Source organism: Musa acuminata, chromosome BXJ3-2 (assembly GCF_036884655.1).
Source record: "Musa acuminata AAA Group cultivar baxijiao chromosome BXJ3-2, Cavendish_Baxijiao_AAA, whole genome shotgun sequence".
Taxonomy (NCBI): Eukaryota; Viridiplantae; Streptophyta; class Magnoliopsida; order Zingiberales; family Musaceae; genus Musa; species Musa acuminata.
This window is the reverse complement of record NC_088350.1, coordinates 1,276,326-1,297,962: the sequence shown is the minus strand read 5'-3', so window position 1 is coordinate 1,297,962 and position 21,637 is coordinate 1,276,326. Positions and strand designations below refer to the sequence as shown.

Below are 21,637 nucleotides of genomic sequence, written 5' to 3'. Positions count from 1 at the left end.
ATTATTGATAAAAAAGATATCTTAAGAAATAGAATCATTACTCTGGTTAAAGTAATTTGGAAGCATAATCCTACAAATGAAACGACCTAGGAGCTAGAGGAAGAAATGAAGAAAGCTTACCCTCATCTTTTTGCCGAAAGAGGTATGACAAATTTAGAAGACTAAATTTTCTTTTAAGGAGGGGAGAGTGTAACATCCCTCATTTTTTTAAAAATTTATAAGGATTTATTTGTAAATATGAGGATTTTTTTAAATAATTCTTTAGCACTAAATATTTTTTTTAATATTGAAAATATTATGAGGAACCAAAATGTGAATCTCATTAATTGAAGGTGGTTTGTGAAAGATTCACACTAAAAAAAATAAAATAAAATAAAATGGAGGACATGTGTCATTAGCAAGGATGAGCCACTTACATTTATTCTAAAGATGACACCTAAACCTCCATGCATGCTTGCCACCTCACTATTTTAACATGAGTCAAACCTAAGTAATTTAAGGCACAATTGAGGGAAACTTTACAGCCAACGTAACTTGAGAAGAGGAGAAGGAATTGAAGGAGAAGAGAAAGAGAAAGAATTGAAGAAGAAGAAGTTTTATCTTGGCTTAAGGCTTTGCATCAAATCCCCCACATTTGGAAATCAAAACTTTTTAAGGCAAGTGTTCTAACCAATCTTCTAACGTGTTCACTCCGGACCAACGTATGATTCCTCCTACTTCATTCAATTTGCCTCTCCTTGATCGAAATTAGTCCTACGTCACTCAAAACGTAGATTAAAACATAATATTATTAATTGGTTTCATTTTCAAAATCCAAGATCCAACATAGCACACCAGTCTGTTTAGTTATCTCGATGTCCCTCTCGAGTAACCTATGATAGGAATTATTTAGGATCTATGTTTAAAGGTGAATCAGTCTTATTATCGTGATCTCATCACGATCTGATTTTTATTGCATAGATCTATGGACATTATAATATATTCAAGTAATAAGTAATATAAAGTGATAAAATGCCAAATAATAATAACAAGTAAAAAGACTACGTGTCAAGTCACATATGTCATCACTCAAGTGATTGGCTTCTAGGACACCTATGATTAGTAGTACCACCACCTGATATAGTCTGGGAGATTGTGTTTAGGTGATACCACTGCTAGACCCTGCTATAGGTCACTAAATTGGCCAAACAATAGGCCCAATTTAGCCCTGATTCAAGCCCAATTGGCTCATAATCAAGCTAGTATGATTATACCCAAAACCAACTCAATTAGACCTAACTAACTCGATCTAGATATACACGATTACAAGCATGAATCTTATGTTGTCCAATATGCCATTACTTCGTCCGACTCTTCATCCAATCCTTCGGCGCATCATCTGTTAGGATCAAGAGCACTAAGAGGGGGGGTGAATTAGTGCAGCGGAAAACTTTCAACGATTAAAAAGGTGTTCGTACGATAAAAGCGATTTTGGTAGAAAAGCTGATTCGTAAATCTCTTTAACTTGTAATCAAGTGAGATGTAGTTAAAGGAAATCTATAAAGGCAGTTTGCAGTTATGATGAAAGTTAAAATGTAAGCGCAAACTGAAATATGATGTTCGTACGATAAAACTGATTTACGTCTAAACGCCGATTCGGAAAATACTGAACTTTAAAACACGATCGTAAATGTGCAGAAGGTAGTAAGCTATTGAGGAGGTTTGCAGTAAGGATAAGATGCTCAAAGTAAATGCAAACCGAGATTTAGAGTGGTTCGGTCAATCTTGACCTACATCCACTTTTGGCTTTCTCCACTGACGAGGTCACCGACGTTTACTAGAGGCCTTCCTTCAATAGGCGAAGGCCAACTACCCTTTTACAGTTTCACTCCTTTTGACGGGCTTAGGAGACAACCCTTACAGAATTTTCTCTCCTCTCTTTAAAGATCAGAACTTGGAAGAAAAAAGGGAGAAGAACTTTTGGCCTTTACAACAATTTTGAGCTCTAAAAATCATAGAATAAGATCAGGATTTCAGTGTGTTTTTGGTGCTCTTTCAGTGCTGAAAGGGTGGGGTATTTATAGGCCCCAACCCAGTTTGAATTTCGAGCTCAAAACTGTCAATTCCCGAAATTTCGGGATCTGGCGGTTACACCTCCTGACTGAGGCGGTTGCACCGCTTGGCAGAGCTCGAAGACTGAGCCTCTAAGCGGTGCCACCTCCTGTCAGGGGCGGTTGCACCTCCTGCCAGAGCTCGAAGACCGAGCTCAGGTGGTGCCACCGCCTATCTGAGACGGTTGCACCTCCTGCCAGAGCTCAAAGACCGAGCTCAGGCGGTGCCACCTCCTGGCTAGGGCGGTTCAACCGCCTAGCAGAAATCAGGGTCCGAATGGGTTGATCCATTCGGCCCAATTTGGATTTTTCAGGGGCCCAATTGCCCCAAGATTAAGTTAATGGGATCACCTCCCATTTCCAACTTAATCATTGTGCTAACTACGATATTTCCTAAGACATTTACTGCAACTTGCTCCGGTGCGTCAATCGCTTCTTCCGGCGAGCTTCCGGCGAACTTCCGTCGATCATCCGATGAACCCTCGGTGATGCTCCTACGGACTTCCGGCAAACTCCTGGACTTGCGACGATCCACTTGGCGAGTTCCAACGAGCTTCTTTGGCAAGCTCATGGACTTCTCGGATTTGTTCCCGCAGAACCTCCGACGACTGTCTGAACTTCCGTCGAACTCTCCAACTCCCAACGTGATCATTATCTTGATTCCAGCGTAACTCCTGCTACATATCTTACTTTCATCGTAGTTAATCTTGCACACTTATCTCAACATATAGATTAGATAACAAATGATAATTGACTTCATCCTCAAAATTCGAGATTCAACATCGTCCTCTCTTTCGGCGTATTGCTCAATCGGCATGTTAACTCCCACAAATTCCGATCTCTTTAGGGCAATGTCTTATCCTTTGACTCGATGCCTGAACTCATTGTTAGGATCAAGAGCACTAAGAGGGGGGGTGAATTAGTACAGCGGAAAACTTTCATCGGTTAAAACAACTTTCGTACGATGAAATATGATTTCGATGAAAACCGTTTCGGAAAGATCTTTTAAGTTGAGAGCAAGCGGAAGTTTAGTTGATGTAAAGCAATGAAGGTAGTTTGCAGTTAAGATAAAGAGAAAAAAATAAATGCAAACCGAGATTTAGAGTGGTTCAGTCAATCTTGACCTGCATCCAATTTTAGCTTCCTCCTCCGACGAGATCACTGACGTCCACTAGAGGCCTTCCTTCAATAGGCGAAGGCCAACCACCCTTTTACAGCTTTTCTCCTTTTAATGGGCTTAGGAGACAACTCTTACAAGTTTTCACTCCTCTCTTGAATGATCAACACTTAGAAAGAAAGAGGGAGAAGAACTCTAGCTTTTACAACACTTTTAAGCTCTCAAATACTCAAAATTAAAGCAAGCTTTTGGTTCCCTTTTGTGTAGGAAAGGGTGGGGTTTATATAGGTCCAGCGAACTCCCGGCAAGCTCCTGGACTTCTCGGATTGTTCCCGCAGAATTTTCGATGAATGTTGGGACTTCCGACGAACTCTCGAACTCCCAACGTGATCTTGGTCTTGACTCCGACTCAATACCTGCTGCATGTCTTACTGTCATTGTAGTTAATCCTGCACACTTATCTCAATATATAGATTAGATAAACAAATGACAATTGACTTCATCATCAAAATTCGAGATTTAACACTCAGCACGAAGTCCTTCCGACCCGACGTCCAATCTTCTAACATGTTCTACTCTGGCCCAACGTTTGATTCTTCTTACTTTAATCAAATTATCTTTCGTTGATCGAGGTTAGTCTTGCATCACTCAAACACATATTAGATCATAATTTCATTAATTAATTTTATCATCAAAATTCAAGATTTAACAAGTAGTATAGCCTATTGCCCAAGTTGTCAGGTAATAGTACTACCCAACACAGGCGGTAGTACCGCCAGTACCTCAAAAACCCAATGATTTAAATTTTTAGTTTTATTTTTGAAGTCATTTGAGGTCTATACATGCCTTACTCATGCTTGCTTGATGAAGCAATGAAAAGCTTATGATTTTAAAATGTTGTAAACTCTTAAAAAATGTTGAGTCTCTTCCTCCTTAAGTTTAGAAGTTATTCTAAATGAGGTGTAAGGTTTTTTGTAAAAGAGTATAATAGTTTTCTATTAGTGAAAAGGAAAAAGAGTTATAATAAGGGTAGTTGATCTTCATCCATTAAAAGAAGATCAGTAGTGAAAACTGATGGCATCGAAGGAAGAAAAATCAGAAGTGGACGTAGGTCTAGATGACCGAACCATTATAAATTTGGGTTGTATTTCTCTTTATGATTTTCATTGCTATTACTAACTGATTTTGTTGCTCGCTACTTTTACTTACATTCTAAGTTAAACGCATTTTCAATACGGGTTTTATCGATCAAAATTTTTAAATTAAAATATTATTTCAAAAGTACTAATTCATCCCCCCTTATTATCTTTACAATCCTAAAACATGCTAAAAGGATCGAAAATCGTATCAAAAGATTGGATGTCATGATGAAATCAATATGATAAAAGATTGAACAATATACTAAAAAATATGATGATGGGCTAGATATTTGGAGAAGGAATGACGAAAGAATTATCAATGTTGAAAGTTTTGAAGATATGTCAAACGATTAATGAGTTAAGATCTTGATTAACATAACCTTAGGCTAATTTGAGTTTATATTAGGTTGAAACAAAACTCATTCATTATAAAGATTATTCATTGTCAAAATTAGATATTGTCGCTTTTTTGTCTCTCATCTCACCCTCTAGTTTCTGCGTTCAAAAAGGGACTAGAACCAATTCATTGATAGAAAATGGACTGATTCGATTTTATAAAAAATCATTAGATTTGTTTAAAGTAACTTAATTTATTAAAAAAATATATGTAATTTTGATAAAAAATGATTAGAAGGATTTTTTTATAAATTATCCTAATCTTAAAATCTATATAATATAGGATACAAAAATTGATGAAGATTTTAGCATATATAAATTGATCACGATGTAATTTTATTAAATAATAAACATTTTGATTTAATAATAAAAATAATATAAATCTATTTAAAAATATTATAATTAGTTTTGGTAATCATTCGACCGATTAAAGTTGGGCTCTCCATAAATAATATAAAAAAAGTATATTTGATCCGGTAAAATACAAAAAAGATTTGAGGTGTTTTCTAAAAATCGTCAGTAAATAAGTAACTCGAAAACTTAATTTTTCAGGTATTATAACACTCAATATCTTTAGATGGACATATATATGTGTATATATATATATATATGTATATATGTATATATATATATATGTATATATGTATATATATATATATATGTATATATATATATATGTATATATATATATATATATATATGTATATGTATGTATATATATATATATACATATATATATATGTATGTATATATATATACATACATATACATATATATATATATATATATATATATATATATATATATATATATATATATATATACATACATATATATATATATATATATATATATATATATATTATCATATTGAAAAAAAATGCATATAATTATAGGGGTAAATATGTCTAAAGGTTCCAATGATCAGAAGGCATAGAAAAGAAAGCGCACATATAAAGTAAAGCAAAACACAAACTCTCTTCCTCTTCCCAACAAAACGACTTCGCATCGAATTCATCACCAACTCTGATCTCTCCATCCCGTCCGACGTAGGCGGCGAAAGCGGATGGCTGACGGCCGCGGCAGCGGTGCTGCCTCCTCCTCCTCCTCCTCCTCTGATGCTGCCACCGGCCGTCAAGGTAACCCCACCCCTCCGACCCCCTTGGACGGCGCCTTCCTCCTCCAACTCCTCCAAAAGCCTCCTCAACCCGCCCCACCTTCCGCCTCCCCCTTCTCCCTTCCCCGCCACCACATCGACCCCGCCGTCGCCGCCGTCGGTCCCAGCCACCCCTTCTTTCCCCATGACATCCGCTCTCCTCCTCCGCCGCCGGGGCACTTCCCGGAGCCCCTCGTCTTCCCCTCCCCTCCCTTCTCCTTGCCTCAAGGCCTTCCACCGGGTCTATTTCCCCCGTCGGGCTTCGTTCCTCTCGTCGGCCGCGATGTCGTGCCCTCCGGTGGTTCAGAGAAGCACCCCTTCTTTCCTCTCGACCACCAAAGACTAGGGTTTTCAGCTGGCGGCGTCCATCTTTTTGCTGCGTCTCCTCCAAGGAGCGATTTTGTTCAAAATCTTGGTCGCCCGTTGAATGATAGGGTTCTTGTGGATCAGATGGTGCCAGGCAGGAAGGTTTTGGGCCCTCGGGGTGGGGAAGATCGGAGTTCTTCGAGACCTCCACCGGGGTTCCAGAAGTTGCAGGATGGCGGTGCAGTTGAGGTTGATAGGAGATCAGGGAGTTGGAGTAGTGATGGCAGATTGATTCAGCAGAAAACGCAATCAAGTTGGTCTACTCAGAGGAACCACCAGTTCCATCGCGAGCGAGATAGGAACTCAGTGTTTCAGAGGTCAACGATGAAGGCAGGGCAGCGGAGGCCACTGGATCACACACGCCAAGAGCAGGGATGTGAACGTGAGAGGAGGGATGGGAATCATAATCTGGGGATGGTAGCCAGAAGTCAGAAGGAAGAGGACCATGCGTCTCATTCTTCCATGACAGATGCTCTGCCGAGAAGAGCGTCTGGGGATTCTCTAGGTAAACATGACAATTCTCCTGATGAAAATAAGCGTAGGAGTTGGATGTTTGATTCTGCTTTACATGGCAAGACTTCTTGTTTTGTCGGAGATAAGGATACTGAGGAATCTGATCAAGATTCAGAGTATGAGGTCCTTGAAGAAGAAAACAAAGTAAGCATGCAAAAGCTGGAGATCAAAGGCCAGGGTGCAATTGTTGATTTTTCCTCCAAAAGCAAATCTTCAGGTGAAGAAGATGAGTTATGCAAGTCAGAGAAGAATTCAGTAATGTTGAGGCTTGATTCTGAAGTCCAAAATATAGTGACACATACAAGCAGCTCTCGGGCTAAGGTAAATCATACTGCTAAACTGGAAGCAGTTTACTCTGGCTATTATTTATTATATGTGAGATTTGACATACAAGCAGTTGGTCTAAGAATTAATTGTAATTTAAAATTGGAATCAATTAATTGTGGCTGTTAAGTTATTAAATGTGGAATTTATGGAAGTCCCTTTCCTCAAGTATTGCTTGGATTTTCTCTAAGTAGCCATCAATGCAAAGGATAATTATCATTTCTTTTAACTTTAATATAATGTGATCATGAATTATGATAGAGATTTCACGAAAAATATTATCAGAAGTTTGAAATTTTTATGATTCTCATATTAGTTTTGTGTCATGTAATTTGAGACTCTTTCTTTTCTTGCATCCTACTTCAGTCTTTCATCTTCCTATGTATATACAACCGATCCATAAGACATTGTTCTACTGATTATTGGAATACATTTGTTTTATCTTTTTCTCCCTTCAAACGCAAAATTTAGGATGAGTCTATAGCTAAAGCCTGAGCTTTATAAGTTTTGACTTGGTGTGATTCCTTGTGCAAGGAATTTTTTTAATTTGTCTCGGAGTTGTTAAATGCTGAAAGAATTTAGAGTAAAAATAGGAAAAATAAATGTTTATTTTGTTAATCTTTTATGTTAATAAAAATTTTATTATTTGAATAAAATTTAGGCTCTGGTGTTAGAATAGATGTCAACCTAGCAATCGATATGTGTATCTGCATTGAATGTTTATTAACTCATATGATGTATGTGATTCTTGTTGAATTTAATTCCAAATATGCTGGTTTATTAACGTCTCTTTTTGTCATGCAATGGTCATTACTAAATATTGTTCAACTCAAGCTTTATAGGTATTTAATGTAGCCATGGTAGCTGTTTCATGATAAATGTTGTGTTGTACACTTTCACTTCACAATGTGGTGGGAGATTTAATTTAATTTTATATATTCTATTTTCTGATTCCAGCCTTTCTAATTTCTAATGCTTATAATTTTCTTCTTGCATTTTAGATTATTGAAGTTCTGTTAGAATTTGTTGCTTGGGATGTTTGCAAATTATGTTGTTTGATTCATACATTAAATTTATCAAATTAACTTTTCCAGCTTCCATATCAAGATAATAAAAAGCTTGAATAATCATCATATCATAGTACATATCCATTGATAGTAAGCATAGTAAATGAGGTCATCTAGGTAATCAACATATCTTCACGTTATTGATTCCAGATCCCATATTACAGATGCAATGCGTGAGTGAAGTCTTATACTCGTTTTGTCCTCCACAAATTGAGATTTGATTTGGCATAGAGGTAAAACTGATATGTGGAAGCTCATCCATTGGGTGTCACCTTTTGGACATTCTCTCATGTAGTCTGTGTTGCACGTGATTACGGTGGACAGAGACTAGAACAATAAGTTTAAGCTCTAGTATGGGAACATATATTTGCTGCTATGATTGGTAACAACCTTGTTTACAAGGTCAATATGGATAAGATGATAAATCTCCATGTGCTTTCCAATATTAGATTTTGTTCTGGAGATTTGACATGTGGAAGCATAATGTGGTATGATGATATAAGTGCATGGACTTGGCTATGATCATATCAATATAGGGATCATGGCCAGATTTTATATCATCTTTAGGTTCAATATCATTCTTGATGGGAAGCTAAAGATGTGAAAACATTTCTACTAGTACTTTCTTTGAGTTGTCATACATATTTTCCTTAAGACACTTTCTTATTCCATGCCCTTGTGATGGATCTTGTTTTTTTAATTCTCTGTTATTTGGTCTCTGATAGTTGCATGAAGGTTACTCCTCGACCAAGATTTATGCAGTTTATTTTACAAATAGAGATTTGTTCCTAGATCCAATACCCATAGCTAGTTTGATCTTTTCAATTTTCCAACATCACCATCATCAGATGCCATGAAATTATTGTTGTATGTTCCACCATTATTCACTATAATTCTTGTCATCAGAATCATTGTGCTTGAAGCATGGCATATGAGTGTGATCTAGTGATTTAAAAAACGCTAGGCGCTTAAAAGGTCAAGGTCCCAAAACGCCCGAGGCGCTAGGCGCTCGCCCGAACAAAGCAAGGCGCTCTAAAATATTAAAATATAATAAATATATTTTATTATTATAAAAATATTAAAATATTAAAAATATATATTTTAATAGTTTAAAATATTCTTTATTTGTTAATAGCAGTAGAGAATAGTAGTGTGTGAGAAGGAGATCGAGGTGAGAAGCTGAGTCATGGTGAGACCTGAGTCGCGGACAAGAGGCTACTGTTTTAGAGTAGCGGTGGTAGAGAGCAACAGCAGTGGGCGGTAGTGGAGAGTAGCGACAGTGGCAGTGGGCGACAGCGGAGAGCAACGACAACAACAACGAAGAGAGGTAGCGGCAGCGGAGAGTAGCGGCAATAACAGCGACAACGGCAGCGGCAGTAGCAGCAGTGGCAGAGAGAGGCAGTGGTAGCAGAGAGAGGCAACGATAGTAGAGAGAGGCAGCGGAATCGGGTGTAGGGTTAGGGGAAGTTGCGAGGGGGGGAAGGCTAATATGCATGCATTAGTTGGTTCAATCAAACCAACTAATTGGGCGCTCGTTGCCTCTCTTCGTTGTCGCTGCTGCGGTTGGTCACCTAGTTTAAACCAAGCACTTGCCTGAAGTGCTCGGCACTTGGGCTCGGGCGAGCGCCTCTTTGAAGCGCATCGCCTGACCATTAAACGAGGTGCTCAGGCCTCGCCTTACCTCGCTCGAGCGCCTTTTTAAATCACTGGTGTGATCAATTATGGATTAAAATCTTGGTCCAATTGGTAGTGTGTAATGTAATGTAGAGAGAGAAAGAGAGCAAGTAGAGGAGGTGGAGCAATCAATGGCAATAGGGAGGAGGTAGCAATGTAGCAACTTGGACGAGTAGCAGATGGAGAAGAATTGATGATGGAAGAGGAGAAGTGAAAGAAGAAAATAAAGGTGCAATAAGTATCTGTATTGTGTGGTAAGCTTACCACCCAGTATAATTCGATAATAGGCCCAATGCAATAAATTTGCAGGTGGTAAGCTTGGTTCTGAATTAGATTGGATTATATGTTGGACAGACAGCGCTACCTTTTTGGGTAGGGTGATCAACATCAGGTAACATTGGCTTGACTCTCTCGAATCACTCTTTTAGTTCACCAATTCTTGAGCTTGTTGGGAATCAGGGTTATATGGTAGGTTGGCACAACGACTCATATATAGTTGAGTGTGAGGTAGTTGATAATGGCATTGTAAGTTGAGGAGATGTCAACCACTAGAAATTTGGTTTTCACTATCTTTGAGCAACTGTTGGACCTAAAAGTTACATAAAGGTCCGAAGTTCCTAGTGGTAATTATAAAAAAATTAGAGAAATCATATAGAAGTAAACAAGATCACAAGTTTAAGGAACTAATCAAGGTGGTGAAAATTTTATTTGTACATTTTTTGAATAATAATAATAATACGTAAAACACTTTTCATAGCATTGGTAAACCAATATCAACACGAATTGACCGATTTGAGCTAATCCCACTAGCAATGCTTGAAAATCAAGTGTACTTGTCGTAGTTTTGCATATTCTATTCTGGACAATTGTTTTGTATTGAGATTGTTCATTTTTTGAAATCAAGAACTAAAAGATCAAGATGGACTACATTTTCTATAACAGAAACAATTCCTTTAAGACAAATTCATTGTTAGTTTTGTTGCTACTGGTGCAATATATTTGATGCTTACTCTAGATGAAAAAAAAACGTTAAGAACTCAAAACAATTAAATTTCATATAGTTACATTGCAAAATAAGTGTCCCATCTATGGGAAGTTTTAATTGAGTTATCTAATAAGCTGAATAAAATTTAAGGACATTTATAGATTACATTGAACTTGAGCAGTTCTCTAACATACCACTTTAGTCTTCTTTAGTATTCTACATTTCATACTCTAGCAAGTGGACCTTCCTAGATCCACTTGTAATGGATACATACTTACATTGCCATTTACTAGGTTTTTGCTAAATTCTACATTGAACCTTTTCTTATGTTGCTTGTTAGTATGTCTTACTTAAAATTTTAGCTTCTAAGGGAGTAAAGATGCTAATGCAACATGGGTTCCTTGATGTTCTTTTTAAAAAATAAACTCATATTAAGTGATTTTATCTGGAACTTCTACCAAATGAACTTGGTGATGTTATACTAGTGATTTAAAAATCGCTAGGTGCCAAGGTCCCAAAATGCATGAAGCAAGCCACTTTGAAATATTAAAATATAAAAAATATATAATATAATTGATAAATATGATTATATAAATTAAAATATGATATTAAATTAAAAAGATCTAAAGTACGAAGTCACATTACCCATCTTTTAATAACAAAAATGTTAAAAGACTCAAAACAATAAAGTTTTGCATCAAATTCAATCATTGTCATAATCAACATCGTCACTCTCAAATATATCATCATCTTTCTGTTCATCTCATCTATTTTCATAAAAATATATTTTCTCCTGTTTGATAATGGCAGGAGATAAGCTTAAAGCTTTTACATTCATTTTTCCCTTCGTCATCTATCTTATACAAGTTTGTAATTCTCCAACACCTGAGGCTTTTGCCGCATCTTTCTATGTCAAGCTATCATCTTCAAATACAAGCTCATCTTTAGTATCTTGCAAGTTTGCACTCATTTCTTCCACTAATCATTCATTTAAATCATCAATGTCTTATAATGAGATTGGATCAATGTTATTTCGTAAAGCATGACGAGTCTTTATTGCTTGATTATATTTTATATAAACAAAATCATATAATCATTTATGCTCTAACTAATTTAGTCTCTTTGTGTGAGTGAATCTGTCATGTCATACAATTCGAAAATATATTAATATATCTATCTAAAAAAGAATAGATTAATTGAAACAAAAATATTTTGTGACTCTTACATGCTCAAAGACATTCCAATTTCGCTCATAACCCGTAGTACTACATGTCAAACTAAGAATTTTGATAACTAATTGTTGCAAGTTCAAGGTGGAATTTCCAAATAGACTCCATCATTCAGCTGTAAAATTTAGTTTATTATTAGCAATAACATATTATACATGATATTAATTATATTAATTTATTAATACCTAGGGATGTAGTTGTCCTAGATCGAACTGTCATTGGAATTCCAAAAAAACCGTCGGCATTTGTATATAAAGATAATTTACGTATAATTTTATCTTGCACCTCAAGGCTTGGAATCAATCTTGCATTGCACTGATATAACTCATTTACAACTTCTGCATCAAACCCAACGGTAGTCTTCTTATAAAAGAATTCTGGGTTCCAATTATATTCTGCTGCATGTAATGGACGACGAAGTTGACAATTACATCTTTCGTCAATGATTGCAAATATTTTTTTATACTTTTCATTTCAATCAAATAATTTTTGAATCGTCTCCTTTGTTTTATTCATAGCCCCATTACCTTTAATATATAAACTATAATTTCCAAAATGACGACATTAAGATGATATCATTGACCCTCTTGCCTTTCACTTCTTTACCCATTTGTTTGTCACCCATTTCTCTGAGGTAAACATGTTTCTCAGGTTATGTTTTTTATGATGCACACTTTATAATATCAAGAAGTAGCAAATTGGGTGACACAATATCTTACTAATTCCCTATTGCTTGTGAATTCTCTCATCATATTAAAAGCCTCAGTATGATTATAAAGAAATTCAACGATAAAAATTGTCCTTTCTAAAGTTTTCTTGATTTCAGGAATCTTTCCAATATCCTCCAATATTTAATCAATGTAATGTGTCGCACATGGAGTCAAATATAAGTGTTGCTTTTTTACTTCAAGTAATTTACCTAAGACAAAGAATAAGAAAATTGATAAGACTTAGGAGTCACATAGTTCTTCCATTTAAATGGAGATATAGTAATTAAAAGATTAGAAAATTCAAAAGATAAATCTTACCAGCTAACACATAGTTGTTTCTATTATCGGTTATAACTTAAACGACATTTTGTTCACCAATTTCTTCCATAAACTTGTTAAGTAAATCACATATCTTTTCTCTAGATTTCACAAAAGATTATGCATCTATTGACTTCACAAATATAGTTCTTAAAGAACAGATTACCATAAAATTAATTATACTCCTATGTCTCCTGTTGATTCAAGCATTTGATATAATAGAGCAATCATGCTTTACCCATGATTCTTTGTAGCCCTTTAATAAGTCGTTTGTATAATCCAACTCTTTTTTAAATAATAGAACTCGTTTGTATAATCTTCCATCATATCTTCTAATAGCTTTAATCATCTCTTTAAAACTATCGAAGCGACAAGTACTAAGGGGAAGGTCCTCCAGATAGAAGAAGCGAGCAATATGCTGAATTATTCTTCTCCTTACTTCCTTATCATAAGCATCATTTATATTTGTTTGTATTAATTTTGCTCATGCTTGCCCTTGTTGCTTCTGTGATCCTTGATACATATATGTCCATTAGTCCCTTTTCACCCTTCTTAACAATCATGATTTCTTTTTTTTTCTGTCATATACTCTTTTTCCACTTGGATTGACACTTGCAGAATAATCTTCTTCTTCGTCATCTCAAATATATTCAACATTATCCTTTAGTAAAATCTCATAAGATTCATTTTTTTATCTCTTTTTTTCAGTCATATAAGCTAGCAGCTCTTCTTTTACATCAGGTGGACACTTCTTACAAGCTGATGCATTCTTGAAATTTCCTATTAGATGCTACTTTGCACGAAAAATACCACCTCTATTAGCTTTATCACAAAAGATGCAAGTATTTCTATGCAGGATTCTTTCTTGAATTTTTTGAAGAATCTTCTGAATTGCTTTGTTTACTTTTCATTAATCCTAAAACCCTAATAATAATTTTAATTAAGTAGAGATTAGCAGTGTTAAAATCTAAATAGTATGTTATCAATCTAAATAGAGATTGTTTTGTACAATAGTTAACAATCTACTGTTAATAGTAGTTAGAGGGGGAGAAAAGTGTCACCGACGATGGAAAGTGGGGAAGGAGAGGGCAGTGGTGATGGAGAAAGTTTTGGATGATAGCGATAGATGAAGCTGCAGACAGCAGCGGTAGAGGAAGTTGCAGATGACAACCGCGGCTATGGAGGAAGCTGCAGACGACAACAATGGCAACGGCGGATGGCGACGTCGTGGTCGAAGGAAGCTTTGAGGTGTACGTCGGTGGCGGAAGAAGCTGCAGCCCTCTCTCTTAATGGTGGAAGGAATTGCACACAGAAGCAACGGCGGCGGGAGGAAGTTGCGGATGAAAGCTAGGCCGCCGATGACATAGGAAGCCTCGATCCGCTATGTCTATAGTGAAGGCAGCAGCAGAAAGCATTGGTGGCGGAGGTAGAAGCTGCGCTACGGTTGATGGCTCGGGGTTGCACAGGGGTGGCTTTTGCGGGTAAGAAAGTGGCTAGTTGGTTCGATTGAACCAACTAGCCATTGTTGAATCAAACTAGACTTAAAATGTCTGGTGCGGTTGCTTCATTCGAATCGGGTGCTCGCTCGAGGCACTCAGCGCTTGTGTTCAGGCGAGCGCCCAGGAGGCACCTCATTGAAGCGTGCCGCCTGGTTCACCCTTGAGGCGCTCGGGCCTCGGCTCGCCTTCCCCGAGCACCCATGCACCTATTTAAACTGCTGTGTTATACTTACAAAATTCTTATTGAAAAGCTATAGTTATTATATGGACAACTCATTGAAGTTTTTAAGCTGACAGAAACCCCTACATGGTTGTGTGAAATTTTGTTTCCCAGTTGGGCCTAACTGTGACAAAGGGTATACCATTCTTTTTTATTTCTTACTTTATTTTGAGTGTTTTTGTGGTATTTCTATTTTTTTTGTTCAGGACTTCAGGTCAGACTCTTTCAGAGGGCATCATGTATCAACTCAACGCATGAGGATTCAAAGAAGGGCAATCCAATGCCGCCATGACATAGAGGCATTGAATTCCAGCTTTATTACAATTTTTAAGTCCCTAGTACCTGCAGAGGAAGAAAAAGCTAAGCAGAAGGAACTAATACTGTCACTACAGAATTTGGTGACTAAAGAATGGCCAAATGCCAAGCTGCACCTTTACGGATCATGTGCCAACTCTTTTGGGGTCTCAAAAAGTGACATTGATGTCTGTCTTGCTATTGATGATCATGACTTGAGCAAATCCGATATCTTGTTGAAGTTGGCAGATATTTTACAGTCTGGTAACCTGCAAAATGTCCAGGTAACCTGCATAAAATCTCATATAATTTTTAAATGCACTGAGTGGTATTATTCAGTAATATAGGCCTATTTTTGGATTATGATAAATAGTTTTAAATTCTTGATCGGATATTAATTTCTTCTATAATTTTTTCATCTGATGAATCTTTTAGAAAATTGCATTTTACAACTAATGTTGTGTTTTTTGTTCAACAACATAGTTATCAAAAAGTACATGTTGAGCCTATCAGTTTGTATATGTATCAAAGATAAGGCTTTACCCAGATTATGTTTGGTTGTATATGTATCTTTTCATAAACATAACCATCACACTACCACCAGTTCTCTTCTCACACCTCCTATGCCTATTGAAAAATAAAGAAGAAAACAGAAGATTGTCTTGTTCATTTAAATATAGAATATTATCTTATTATTGATCAAATCTTTAACACAAACATATTATTAGAGGGCTTTCTCCTTTGCACTCTCTTTTATGAAGTTCTTATTTTATGCAAAATGGAAGCCTGCAAAGGAGGAAGCAACGATGTAGACTATAAAAGCAGAAGATACATTTATTATTCTGTGGTTGAAGGATTAAATTGCCTCTTGCATCCCAATTTTGACAAATAGATGGCATGTGTTGTTGGCATCCACCCTTAGAAAAAGCGCAAACATAAATGAAGCATTTCTTGTCTTCATCTTTCCTTGCCAAGTCTAAACGCAACTGCAAAATTATTAGTAAGAGAACCCTAAAGCAAAGAAGAGGCAGGTTTTAGAATCTATATCATCTGTTGGATTGGATTTGACAATCCCTGGTCAAAAGAGCTGGTTCGTCCTATTAGATAACTCAGCTCACCTTGTGCAGAGACTCAAGTTCAAGTCTTGGTGGTAGGCTGGCTTGTGATTTTTTGGCCAATACACCAAAAATATCATTGGTCCTTTAATCTTTGCAGATATATTTATTTTCCATACAGGATATGACATGATGCCACTGAAAAGTTGCATAAAGGGATTGATATCTTAACCATTTTCTTAAAATGGGATCATGATGGGTAGGCAATAATCTCTTCTTCTTCACAATTTTTTTTAGTACCATTAGCACGACTTAAATACTCTCATTCATAGGTTGAACAGATATGGTATTTTCTTCTATAGTTGATTTTTCCATTCTGTATGCTGGGTTTTTACTTTGGGGGTTTTCTCCTCTGGTAAGTATTGGCCCCCACTTGATAATTTTTCAAAGAGTTGACATGAGAAGTTAAGAACATAAAAAAAGACAGGAAACATGTGACCATGGTCTAGAGATAGCTGAGATGAGATCATTTTTGTTCTATTTTGTTTGGAACATTCCATACTAACTCTTTTGAAGTTTCTCATTGATGCAGGCACTAACTCGTGCTAGAGTCCCCATAGTGAAGCTGATGGATCCAGATACTGGACTTTCTTGTGACATATGTGTGAACAATCTTTTAGCAGTTGTTAACACAAAGCTTCTTAAGGATTATGCACAAATTGATGAAAGACTACGTCAGTTGGCTTTCATTGTGAAACATTGGGCCAGGTCACGACGAGTCAATGAAACATATCAAGGGACTCTTTCTAGTTATGCGTGAGTTGCGCCATCACTCATACATGGTCAAATGTCCTTTTTCTTTGCTTGCACTGCCCTTGTACTGATGTTGATTATGAACTTTGTTTTCTTTCCAGCTATGTGCTGATGTGCATTCACTTTCTACAATTACGAAGACCTGCAATTCTTCCTTGTTTACAGGTATGCAGGCTTTTGGTTTTCTCCGTGGGTTAGGATGATATATGCAGGAGATTTGTTTTTTAAGATTCAGATTTGTCATATGTTAATGCAAGAGTTATATATCATACATAACCTCAAAGGGTATTTATGATAGTTCTTCAGTTCTAGAAGGTTTCACTTTTTCGGTAACTTCAGATCAAATATCTAATATTTATAAGGAGACAAAAATTAAAATTCTTTTTTTCCTAAAATGGATGCAGATTTAACTTTCCATTTTCTAATATGACATTAGTTGGTTGAATTATGTCAATTAGCTTGTATAACTTTTGCCAATCCATGTTATCATCTGGACTGTTAACCACCTCTATTTTCGTTCATAAACTTTCAGATTCTTTAAAAAGGTCGTTTCCAAGTAGCTAACATAACAAAGTCCAGTAGCCAGCAGTCATAATAGCTAATAATGAAGTTTGTTATGTACTGAGATTATAGACAAGTTAAAGATGCTAATTCTAGCTAGAAAATGTTTCATGGATGAGGCTGAAACCATTGCGAAAATGTTCCATGGTCAACCATAATACACCCCTACTGATAGTTGTAGCTTAGCTTTCTTAATCCTAGCACAATTCAGTCCATGAATTGGCTAATATTAATCGACCCATGTTCAAGTCTCTCTCTCTCTCCCTCCCTCCTTCCCTCTCTCCCTTCATGTATACACACACACACACACATGAAGGGGGTGTGACTCTTATAAGAATGAACAGAAAGGTGATTTCTTGACAAGTCAAAGACGAAAACATTTTGAGAATCAATAATTCAATCATTGATATGATCATGTCTTAAAATCTTGGTTTGCGACACCTTGTTGGATTGATGTGGTATTGTTACACTGGCCACACCATTGGTTATAATTATAGAAAACCACTGGTACCAAATCATCCTTAATTGGATCAGTAAGTAATGATTAGGTCAATATGTGATGGTCTGATCAATATTTAAAACCTTTTATATGATTATGCACATTCCAAAGTATTGTCATATCAAATATCATGACATTGTTAGTTTGCTTATCCATGAAATGGTTTTCTATTAAAATCTTGGTATAATATCTGTTTTAAGAATATAGAAAGTTTGATTCTTTTGCAATGGATGCTACATACAGGCAATGGATGCTACATACACTGTTACAGTAGAAAATACAAAGTGCACTTACTTTGATCGAGTGGAAAAACTGCATGCTTTTGGTGCTAGGAATAAGGAAAGTATTGCACGATTGCTCTGGGGATTCTTCCATTACTGGGCATATCACCATGATTACACAGACGATGTTATATCTATTCGCACAGGGACCATAATTAGGTAATATCTTATCTCTTCAAAAATAAATCAGTAGTTTAAGATAAAGAGGATGCAATATCTAATATGAATGCATTATACTTTTTCTGCTATATATACTAATATATTTTGTCATCAAATTATGAACTCAATATTTTCATAGTTTCATTTCAAAGCAAGATTCCATCTTCCAGCTTGCATCTTCATACTTTTCATGTTTGATCTTGAAACACAGGTTTTCTGTATTTATTTTATTTTATTTGCTTTAATGAATTTAACTGGATATGCCTTTCCATTTTCAGGACAAGAAATTAATTAACATCATGTAAAATATGTTTGGCTTGTTCACTTTTAAGCCCATGCAATGATCTTTTTCTTGGATGACGAGATCTTACTCATATGTCGTGACTAATTACTGAAGACTAGCTTTTCCAAGGGTTGGTTGCTATATATTTGGACATCCTAAAAGGATCCATGTTATGTGAATGCAATAAAGCCAAAAAAAGAAATATTAATGTTGCATGTCACATCTTTGTAAGAGAATAGAAACAGCTATATACAGATTCCCATCCAGTGTTCCAAAGATCTGGCAGATTTCAGCACTTTTTTTTGTTAACAATTAGCAGAGGATAGCAGTCAGAAAATTTATTGGGTTGTAGTTTCTGTCTGCTTTAATTATTTGGGTGTGTATTTAGATTTTACTTATTTATTCTCTGAATTATTTTGCTCCTCCGTTCTAAACTCAGTCTTTCTATCATTTGCCCATGTCATCCATGATCCACAACCATTCTTAAGCTCATTAGATACTAGTCCATAACCCGAGTGCATCTGCGTTCGGATTGCAATGCACCTCTTATTGTTGAATAGAATTGACAGAAGATTCTGAAAGCTTGTGATTGTAAAGGTGCCCACTGATGTCATCTAGAGCTGACCGGAGATGCTTCCCCCACAATTAAGGATTTGACAAATAGTTAAGCAAGAGAACATTTGAAGAATGTTTTGGGTAACAGCGACATGTACCTCACTAAATATTTGCATGAACCTTGTTTTTTCTTGGGATGTGATTAATCGGTATAGTTTGACACCTGAATTAAGTTAAAATACAACTTTAACATGGATCATCAGTACTAATGATGATTTCTTTGCATTTCATTTGCTAAATCCGTAAACAAATACCATTTCATTTAATCCATTCCGGCTTTATGATGCAGCAATATTTCAGTCTCCCTTTTGTCATCTTTTAACAAGTTACTATAGCAGCATGCTCAGAATTATGTTTATATTGTCGATTGAATGTTCATTTATATGTTTTTTTTTTTCCATTCATCAAATTCTCAGTTCCTGCTTTTCTTTAAAGCTATTAACTGTTGCTTTCTCAAGGAATCTTCCAATGCAGTAGCTGGTTTAATATTTCTTTTATGAAAAAAGAATAATCGTAAGATTTAACTTTCAGCAAGCGAGCAAAGGACTGGACACGGCGAATCGGAAACGATCGTCATCTGATATGCATCGAGGACCCATTTGATATCTCGCATGACCTTGGTCGTGTGGTTGATAAGTACAGCATCAAAATCCTGAGGGAGGAATTTGAACGAGCTGCAGATATATTGCAGTATGACTTAAACCCCAGTGTCACCCTCTTTCAGCCATACGTGCCGGGCTCGCCCCAGAGATGATTTCATCAAAGGATGATAGATGTTTTCTTTGAGCTCCCAAAGCTAGATTGTGTAACCTTTGACTTGCCTATATTTTTTGACCTTGTGTTAGCAGGAGCAGTTTTCTTCTAGCTCCTTTGTGCATAGAATGTAGTAGTAGTATCATGTTGGACATGCACATTACTAGTGTAAATTATTTTCTGGCCTCGACGTCTCTCTCTCTCTCTCTCTCTCTCTCCCTCTGTTTTTTATGTTTTTTTTTTTTGGTGTTTTTCTACATCAGCAATGTTCTTAGCCTATGGTTCAACCTCATTGAGATCACGTGGAAATAAATCTAAGATTCATTTGATTCGGGAATTAATGAGGTGAATTATTCCCTCCGCTCCCCCCTCCTCCCCTCCCCCCCAACTTTTTATTTATTTATGCCCCCACGCCCTTAAATCGAACGAGGTCATATTTTGCCTTAAATCGAGAAAGTTCCATCTCAAAAATAGAGCAAAGTCGGTGTACTTTTGTGGCCTCGAAAAAGAAGAGATGTTGAAGTGAGTTTGATGGGATCCTCAAATTTATCAAATTGAGATAGCATCTTAAGGAGAAAAATTAGGAAATGTCGTTTGATGTATATGGCCTAACTGTGTTAAATGATGTGAAGGATGAGAAAATTGAAGATGGTTCTGCAACTGATCAATCTATTGTAAGATGAAGTATCGACTCGAAGTAGCGAGCTTTGGATTGCTCACCCTCCATTATTTAATGACATTAACTCCTCCCATCTCCTTTTCTTGACCAACCACCAACCAACCTTTTCACCTATCGAGACTCCTTTTGCATTATTGTGAAACCAAAGACGGTGAGTAGGTACTCATGCATTATTAGAATGGGTCTAAATGAATCCTAATTCACGTAAGTGATGTTGAGCTTTTAGGATTCACATCATTGATGTCTATCTGGGATGGATTATTATTATTATTATTATTATTATTATTATTATTATTATTATTATCAGTATATTTTGATGTATATCTAGAAATAATATTTTTTTATTTTTGCAAAATAATGACTTATATTAACTTAATGCTTGCAAAAGGGAGAGAGAGAGAGAGAGAGAGAGAGAGAGAGAGAGAATCTATTAGAGGTGGCATAAAAGGCTAAATAAATAGTGAGCTGAAACATGTAGGGATGTGAGACCAACTTATAATATTCATTGATAAAATATTTTGGATGGACATTCCATCAATTTATTGTCTATTTTTGACTTCGATATTAAAGAATCCATTCCTTCGAACTAACCGTCTTTAAATCTTCTCCAACAACCCACAGTTCTGCCTCTGCATTTTGTGACTGCAGTGATTGCAAAATTGGAAAGGACAATGTGCCATATCGTAATCTAATCTTTCCCCTTCCGCCATATCCTAGTAATTAATGGCCACTACATCTCGTCACATTGTTCCTCAAACTTCACCACACTCCGTACTCTCAGTAAACATATATACTTTTGTTCAAATCATGATTCTAAATCCATATTACTAATAATCTATATT

General features: G+C 36.2%; 1 protein-coding gene across 1 annotated transcript; it reads left to right on the top strand.

The window, feature by feature from the left end:
• Window positions 1-5,711: 5,711 nt before the first annotated feature.
• On the top strand, window positions 5,712-20,306 carry LOC103968819 (UTP:RNA uridylyltransferase 1). The gene is made up of 6 exons (XM_009382147.3): window positions 5,712-7,098; window positions 15,010-15,381; window positions 16,745-16,968; window positions 17,067-17,130; window positions 18,269-18,465; window positions 19,895-20,306. The coding sequence occupies exons 1-6, from the start codon at window positions 5,809-5,811 to the stop codon at window positions 20,115-20,117; spliced, it is 2,370 nt and encodes a 789-aa protein (XP_009380422.1). The 5' UTR covers window positions 5,712-5,808; the 3' UTR covers window positions 20,118-20,306.
• Window positions 20,307-21,637: the final 1,331 nt, after the last annotated feature.